An 8,511-nucleotide genomic window follows, 5' to 3' on the forward strand; every position below is an offset into this window, starting at 1 on the left:
TTTATTAACAATAAATGGGATTTGTACTTATTTCGGTTCTATAACATACAACTATTTTTAAATTGACTGTTGGTGCCTTTTTCTTATAGATATCCAAATTCCGCTAGAAGGGTACAGTACTAACTTTGGTTTAAGCGTTAATTTCTTCCCTGGTATTTTCAGTACCTCAAAATGTCTTATAATTTTCGATATGGCCGTCTTCATTTCTAGCATCGCAAAGTTTTTACCTAAAATTAATAAATGTGATAAGTCACGAGAACTGTTTATTAATATTAAGAATCGATAAATAAAGTATATAATAAATGTTTTGTCCTATGTTGGCATCATCATAACATACACCAACACGCTATGGATTATCACCTAAAGATATAGAGTGAAACATGTAGCTGCAATATATACTCGTGGTTTGTTTAATGGAGACGTTAAAATAAAGAAAAGCAGCACCAGTTAATCGCCGAAATCATTCCGGATCCCCAGTTTTAACTTAAAAACTCAATTCTGTTAATAAAATGAACGATGAAGACTTCTGTTATGCATTTTACTGTCTGCGTTTTAAAAGTGTTTACATTTTTTAAGTATTTATAGTCTCTTGTTACCTACTTTAAGATTTTTGAAAAAAAATAAATTTTATTTCAAAGACTTTAAATTTCTAAATCCCTGATATTTGAATCTATTTCTTTAAAGCAGTTGAAGTCATGATTTATTCCTTGCAGCTATTTCAGGCCTTTTCTTATTTGCTTCATATTTCTATAGTAAGTTCCAATTTTATTTCGGTCATTTATATTTATTAAATAGTTTCTTCCTGGTATTTAAAGCCTCTTTTCTAGAGGAATCTGAATCTGATTGTTACAAGCAGTTATTGTATCCGAGGACATCTAAGGTCATTTTTTATATGTTCAAGATATTTAAAGTAGTTTTCCATTTAAATTTGCATGAAATGCATTTAAAGTTATTTGCTCATGTTTTTTGATTCAAATGTTTTATATTTTTAAATGTGAGGAAAAACGATGGGAAAATGAGTAATTTAGGTAAATAATTTAAGCATCTTAATAAATTAGGCCTATTTGATGATACTATCATGAAGAATAAAAACTACAATTTCTTTACCACATAATAAAGAAACTTAAGTTAAATGACCACTAAAGTACGGTGCATTGATTTAGCTTGATTTATCAAGTATTTTCCTTTAGTTTATCTCTGCTTATATTGACAATTTATATATTATTCTACATTATCATAAGAGGTAACTTACCAAGACATTGTCGTGGTTGAACTCCAAATGGTAGGTAAGTAAATTCGTCAATTTTATTTTCATCAGCGAAACGTTCCGGAATAAACTTCTCAGGTTCCGGAAAATAATTTGGATTATGGTGTAAAGCATGAAGGCAAACACTTATATTGAGATTTTCCGGAATTTTTATATGACCTGTGAATGTTAAAAAAAGACATATAGTTTGCAGTGTGTGTAAATTAATATAAGTTCTATACAAAAATTGATTAACATCCTTACCAAATTGTAAATCTTTTTTTACTTTTCTACCTACAGCTGGTACAATAGTGTGTAACCTTAGGGTCTCTTTGATAACCATTTCTAAGTACTTCATATTATTTAGTAATTCATACGTAATTTTCGTATTATTGCTTTGTTCCATTAGCATTCGTTGTTCCATTAGTACCTTTTTCTATACATTAAGAGAAATAGAAAGCTTTTGAAAATACTTTTTTATTAATATAATCTATTTAGTCGAATTCTTTACTGAATTGATACATACGTTAACACATGCGAATGACGATCAAATAAGCTGAAAAATTCAATTATATTTATTAGTATTAATTTCTATACTTACTTGTATTGCAGAATTTTGAGCCAACTCATACAGTGCTAAAGCCATTGCTGAACTTGTTGTATCGTAGCCCTAAAATATGACTTTTATTTAAACAATTTAACATGGAAATTAATATTTAAACCACTTGCAGCAAACAAAAACGTGTTTACTTCCTCCCTTAAGTCAGAGCTACTCATCCTTTTTCCATCAATGTGCAATTCCATCATTGAATCTAATAAATCTTTATTATTATTAAAATTTTGTGCGCCCTTTTCCTTTTTTTTGTTTTTAATTATGTCTTCTAGCACCCTGTCGATAACTCTTAGAGCTGATTTCTCCTCTTGGTAATCTTTGGTGAAATGGTAAAAAAAGTCAAATTGTTTCGTTGCTGACACCATCCTTCTTTGTACCATATCGCAAATTGTTTCTATGCTTGTTGCGTAAGTCGAGTTGGTTAATTGTTTTTGAGAGTTTAGGGGAAACCCCATGGCAGTTTCTAAAAAATAAACTATATTAACTGAATATAAATGCTTTCAACTGAAAAAAGATTAATTTATAAATATATTGTCACTGGAGCTGGCAGTAAGGATCTAATTTATAGCGAAAGAGCAAACATCACTTTAACTTAAAAGGGGATCCTAAAACCAAATCCGTATGGCTTATTATTCTAAAATTCTTTTACTTCGGTATACTTGCCATAAATAACATCTGCAGTGAACTTTTTCATGATCGGATGCATGTCAACATTCTGGTTATCAAGCTTTTCTAAGACATCGATTAATACCTCTGTCTTTTCCTCAAAAATTTCAATAAACGAGCGTAGAACTGAAGTTGATGTAAAACTAGCAGTTAATGCTTTTCTTCTGGATAACCATTTATCTCCTGGAAAATTACAAAAAAAAACATTAGACGAGTGCTAAGAAGAATATTCTACCAACCCGTCAATTGGTGCTGTATGTCTGATACCTGGCGCATTCGCCACGGTATCAGGAATTAGTACCTGAAAAATACGAGAGAGGTTCCGGTACTATTTCCTAGACTCCTGTTGGGAAATAAGTGAATAAACTCAAAGGCGTCAAACTATCTAAAACAAGCGTACTAAGATACAATAGTCTATTACATCACAACTTAATCCTAGGAAAATACAATGTCTAACCGAAGGCATCAAATAATAAGATGTTTGAGGAAACCAAGGCACTGAAGTTCTCATTCAAAAACATTAATCCAACTTTCCTGGGTTCACTTTTTATAATGCATTCAGTCAACAATAATGTAGTTTCAGGTTAATATCGTACCTCCCTTGAGGATACTGACTACTCTCTGTTCTCACGACCTGAAAGGAAGACACAGACTTCTTGTGCAGGGCCTGACTCATCCTCCATAAAGGAAAATCTCGTCAAAGACCCTCTACCATTGAAAAGGAACAAACTGGGAACAATTATAGAGCTTTGAACGGGACACTTCAATATAATTGGTGTTATGAAGGAAAATTACGAAGGCTCAACCTGCCGCTTTTACAAAAAGGATCCGGAAGCTGCCAGACACATACATGAACTTAATAAATATACCTGGACTGCTAATGCATATGGCCTCCATACCGAAAAATGACTACTGCCTCGTGGCCGCCATTTTTATGTGGTTGTGTCCTTTTGATGTTGGTCACTTTGAACATTTCCAGTGTTGCCAAACAAAAAATATATTAAATAACGGTAACGAAGTTGACGACACTGACGTTTAACGTGTGAGCTGTTACGACAAGCTTGGGTTTATGGTCTGCATCAGGAGATATAGGTTCCTCCTTATTTAATACATGGATAATATATCAGCATCCTTATTTAAACGTATTTGGTTCACTGTTTCTTAAAACTATATAAACCTTTACTTATTACAAACTCTTATAATATCACCTATATTTTAATTTTTATAGATGGTTGTATTTATTAATGTAGAAACTCTGTTTATAGAAGGAAAGTAGAAGTTGTCAAGTAAAAATAGAAAAGAAAAACTTGTTCTTTACTAAATTTGTTAACACAAGCACAAGTTAAATGAAGATCATTTCATGGTATTAGGATTTATAAGATTCAAATTTATCAGAATAATAGAACAAATATTTTAAAGTGTATGTATCTATCCCAGATTAATTGAAATTTTGTCTCATTTTAGGAGAGCATTTCTTATCTTTCATAAATTTTAATGAAATTCTTAAAGTATAAAAAAAATACTCAGATCTAATAACGCAACTATCTTATCGCATCTATTTTTAACTAAATGAAACTTTTTATTTTGTTTTTTTTTTAAATAACCTCCCAAAAACGTTAATTGTTTTATTTTTCTACAATTGGCACACCTGAAATTTGCCAGAATGACCAATATCGAAAGGACACAATCACGGAAAATAGCGGTCACCTAGTAGTGGTCATTTACTTTTCATTGAATTGGAAGTCCAGGTATATTTATTAAGTTCGTGGACACTTATAACAATTCAGCAATAAATATTCGGTACACACTATATAACTCAGAATAAATAAATAACACAGTAGCAAAGAGCATGTATATACTGGCTAATGCAAGACAGCTAAGTGTTAGGCTAGGTAGAATAGATGGATAATGCGGTGCAAATATTTGAAATTATATTGAATTTTTGACTGTTTTTGTTCGACAATGTCAAACGTCTTTTATCTGTAAGATTGCTTGGTTTCATTTGCTTTGCCTTTCTAATCATATTTGTTAATCCATTGATGCTCAGTCTCAGGTTGACGTTATAGATATCAATATTCGAAGATTTTGATAGAATTGATCACTAAATTTTGTTGATTGAATTAAAACGCTATGGCTTTTCATCCAGGAAAATAAATTTGCTTCACTCAGGATATTTTGCAGCATATTCACGTGCCGCAATAGAAGCATTTACATTGCGCAAAACACTGAAAATACACGGCGAGCATGTCTTAAGCCTCGGCACTAGTGTCATTTTAACAATGTCATATCCTGAATTATTATGGATACAAATTCACGGTATAAATGACATTTACCCACGTCATATTTAACTTTCTGGAAAAAAATTAAAGGGGCTTCAAGTGCCTCGATATAATTTTGTAAAATTCTTGCAAGGAGTTCAAGAATGCTTACCCACCATTGGCTGTAACTGCCTAAAAACTACTTTTTTGGAACAAAATTCCATGTAAACTGTATTTTTAGTCTTGCAACAATTTTTTTTTTTCGTTAATCCTGGAGTAATGAATATATTCCTGTCCTGGAAAAAAATCCAATTGGACAAAAGTGTGTGGAACATCGGCGCCGAACATGTCAATATCTCCAGTAGACCATATTCCACGAATATCCCAAACAGTACGTGAAAAGAATATTCAATTTTCAACATTGAACCTACAGGCGATAAACTCTCCCTCCCTAACCCCATTTAACATCCTTATCTCCTTGAAAAGTAATTTTTACATAGATAAGCCTAATATAGATTTGAATAAATTTTTAAACTCTACTTTTCAGGCGAAATACTGGAATAGTGAATTTGTGACAAGTATATTCCCGAAAACAAAGAAAAACACAAAGTCACGGTCTCACAACATGTAAGACTGTTTTACATGTTGTGAGACCGTGACTTTGTGTTTTCCTTTGTTTTCATCAATTTTGTATGTTGGTCTCTTAGATAATAATGGATGAGATTTTTGGACAAGTATATTACTTTTCTCTTGGCAATAATTACAATTTGATAAAAGTGGGTAGAACTATGGCGCCCAACATAGGAGTATCTTGAATACGCAATACTCCACAAATATCCCAAACAGTATAAGAAAAGAATATTCAATTTTTGATATTGAAATCATAGGCATTAAATCCCCTCTTCCCGAGGATTGGATATCTTAAATACCAGTTCTGCGCATTAATGGAGAGAAATACTGAAGGTGGAAAACCTTTTAAGCGTCACAATACAACTATCGTCGATTTACGACTAAGCTATCTTCTCTACTTTAACTGATTACTTAATCCTATGATATATACATTTATAGAACAGATCTAAATATTAATAAATATGTCATATTAATTAATAACAATTATTCAGCACGAAATCTGAAAGTGCTATAAACCTAAGACCCTTGGAACAAAAGATGCCCTAGATATTTAGCAATAACTATACTGGTATATTGTTTATGCTAATGCATAAAATATCCATTGCCAAAATGCCATTTCGTTACAAACCATGTCAAACTACGTTTTTTTAATAACCTGCCTAAACCTGGTTAACTTCCCACTTTAACCAGACCAATACTTAATTTGAACAATACTTAATCTTTGATATTCTAAAAAATAATTTTTAACGTCGATTATCGATACAATTGCTAAATAGAACTGTATTAAAAATTTGCATCGTCTATACACAGTAATGTAGACAGGCACTAACGGCTTTTACAAAGAATGCAAAATATACAAAAGCAGTTCGGAATTACAACTAATAATGTGTTATTTGAAACCATGATGTGTAGATATATTTGGTTTGGAGGGAGTTCAATTTCATTTACTCTTTTTTAATCCTTAAAAGCGCTCTAATATTGTTAAAATGTCATTAATAGTATTTGGTAAATCTAGTTATAATACAACTTAAAGAAAGTCGAAACGAAACCAATGATAATCGCCCTGGAGGTTTTAGCACTTTAACAACAGATGAAAATGTTGAAACAATGAAAAATTGATTATTGCTCAAACATGGTGATCTTCACCAGATCTTGTCCCTTGAAACTTTTTTTTTTATTTCCGTTAAGTAAAGTTCCCTCAAAGAGCAGACGTTATAAAGCGAATCGCTAGAGAAATTGAAGGTTATACCAAAGACCATCTATAAATAACATCGAGGATTATTAAATTGATTAAGAAAAGTTGCAAAAAATTATTATTCAGAAGAGAACAACATAAACGTTAATAAATAAATCAATATGGTTGAGTGTATCAAAACTGACTTTGTTTATTTAACATACCTGAAGATAACTGTTTGTTTAAGAAAAATTTTGGTAACAACTAAAAACCCTTCAACAGCCAAAAGTATTTTTAAATTTAACCAAATCAATAATCACTTGTGTGATTATTAAGTGACGATTTTTAAAATTTTAATAACAATTTTTAATTTAAACGATGGAATTATGGACCAATTATTTAAAAAATTTCACGTAGTACTGGATAAATGTAAAAGTACTTCACCTTAAGCTCACATTTTTCGAAGAAACTGAGAATCGAATTATTGATCTTTTAATTACGGCCCTTAGTGGCCAAACTTAATTTATTTAATTTAACAAACATACTTTTCAGCATTTTCTCTTCACTAGTTTTATGATTTAAAAAAAAATCCAATGATGTCAGATTGGCAGTTCTGGAGATATAGCCGCGATCCAAGCTAATAGTTAAACAGCCTGTACATTATAATAACTTTGATTAGCTGTTAGTTGTGTTTAAAATTTATTTTTTGATTTGTATTTTGTTGTAGAAGTTTTTTTTTTCTTTTTGTTTTGGTTAAGTTCAGTAAATTCTTCAATTTTGACAAAAAAAGGGAAATTACCTTCTTTCCTTACCTTCCTTGGAAAAGTTAACATGATAACATTCTATGAAGGGGTTTTTCCGCCATTTTGCTGCGGTATGTTTATTAATTTAGTAATTTTTATCAGTTAACATGTAAAGAATTTCTTATATTGGGCAAGCTTCCTGTTGGAAATAAAGCCTTAAATTACAGGCTGAGGTTTACTCGAGAGCCAAAGCTGGACGATCCACAAGAAGAGAAAAAGGTTTATGTAAATACCAAAATAAAGTATAAAAATATTTCCTTTTTTGTACCAAGCGGTGGTTTTTATTTGTGGTTTTCTACGTTATTTTATATAAAGACTATATAGAGCTTATTATAGCGAAAAATTGGCCTATTTAATGGTTTTTATGCTTACCATCACTAGTTATAAGTCCTTCGCCAAGCCATCCTTTTAAATATTGATAAAATTTAGCTTTTCCCACGTACTTCTTATTTTGACATAAAAATTTTATAAATTCCTTGCTTGCCACCGCAATGCTTGGCTTTCTTGGACCTATGTATAGTCGAATAATACCTCCGTATTTAATTAAAGATCTGGTGATTTTTTTAAGACCCTCTGTAAGTTAAGTCAAGGGAAAGTAATACAATAAAAAATAGATTCTCTAATTACTATTACACTATAAACATAATTTTAAATTTAATATAAACTTACCTTCGGGATCGGCATAATCAAGAAGATGGCCCAAAATTGGAATGTAGGGCGGTGCAGGAATCTGATTCAAGTGAGTGTAAATTATGTAAAAGTGAATTATTAATAATATCACAACGCCGAATAAAATACAACATAGCCAAAAATATAAACTCATGCCAAATAGAGTCGCCATAATAATTTTTCTTTAACAATTTTTTTTACATTTCAATACTTAATAAATGGATGGCTATAGCTAGTTTTTTATATTTTAATTGGAAGTTTTTATCGGCACATTTTAGATAAAAGGCTTATTATTAATGTGCTTTTAGAATGCGCGTATATAGGTTGACTAATAATGTTGAACTAATTTTAAAGCCAATATAATTAGTTTTGTATTTTCTGTCATAAAACTATAACATTCTAAACTATTCTGTCATAAACTTAAACATTATTTCTTCATGTTTTTATTTAAC

At 30.8% G+C, this 8,511-nt stretch overlaps 1 protein-coding gene across 1 annotated transcript; it reads right to left on the reverse strand.

Annotated features, from left to right (window-relative positions):
- LOC126741541 (cytochrome P450 4d2-like) lies at positions 1-8,277 on the reverse strand. Its single transcript, XM_050447998.1, has 8 exons — positions 8,060-8,277; positions 7,763-7,963; positions 2,523-2,708; positions 1,976-2,322; positions 1,848-1,916; positions 1,511-1,682; positions 1,253-1,426; positions 1-227 (listed from the first exon to the last, which is right to left on the reverse strand). The coding sequence occupies exons 1-8, from the start codon at positions 8,229-8,231 to the stop codon at positions 58-60; spliced, it is 1,491 nt and encodes a 496-aa protein (XP_050303955.1). The 5' UTR covers positions 8,232-8,277; the 3' UTR covers positions 1-57.
- Between the last annotated feature and the right edge of the window lie 234 nt (positions 8,278-8,511).

This window comes from Anthonomus grandis, chromosome 10, assembly GCF_022605725.1.
Source record: "Anthonomus grandis grandis chromosome 10, icAntGran1.3, whole genome shotgun sequence".
Classification (NCBI taxonomy): Eukaryota; Metazoa; Arthropoda; class Insecta; order Coleoptera; family Curculionidae; genus Anthonomus; species Anthonomus grandis.

Coding starts and splice junctions, on each gene's coding strand:
- LOC126741541 (XM_050447998.1), bottom strand. CDS start 8,231: ATGGCGACTCTATTTGGCATGAGTTTATATTTTTGGCTATGTTGTATT. Junction 2,709..7,762: donor AGGACTTATAACTAGTGATG/GTAAGCATAAAA, acceptor GTAATTTTCCAG/GAGATAAATGGTTATCCAGA. Junction 2,323..2,522: donor CACTGCAGATGTTATTTATG/GCAAGTATACCG, acceptor TTTATTTTTTAG/AAACTGCCATGGGGTTTCCC.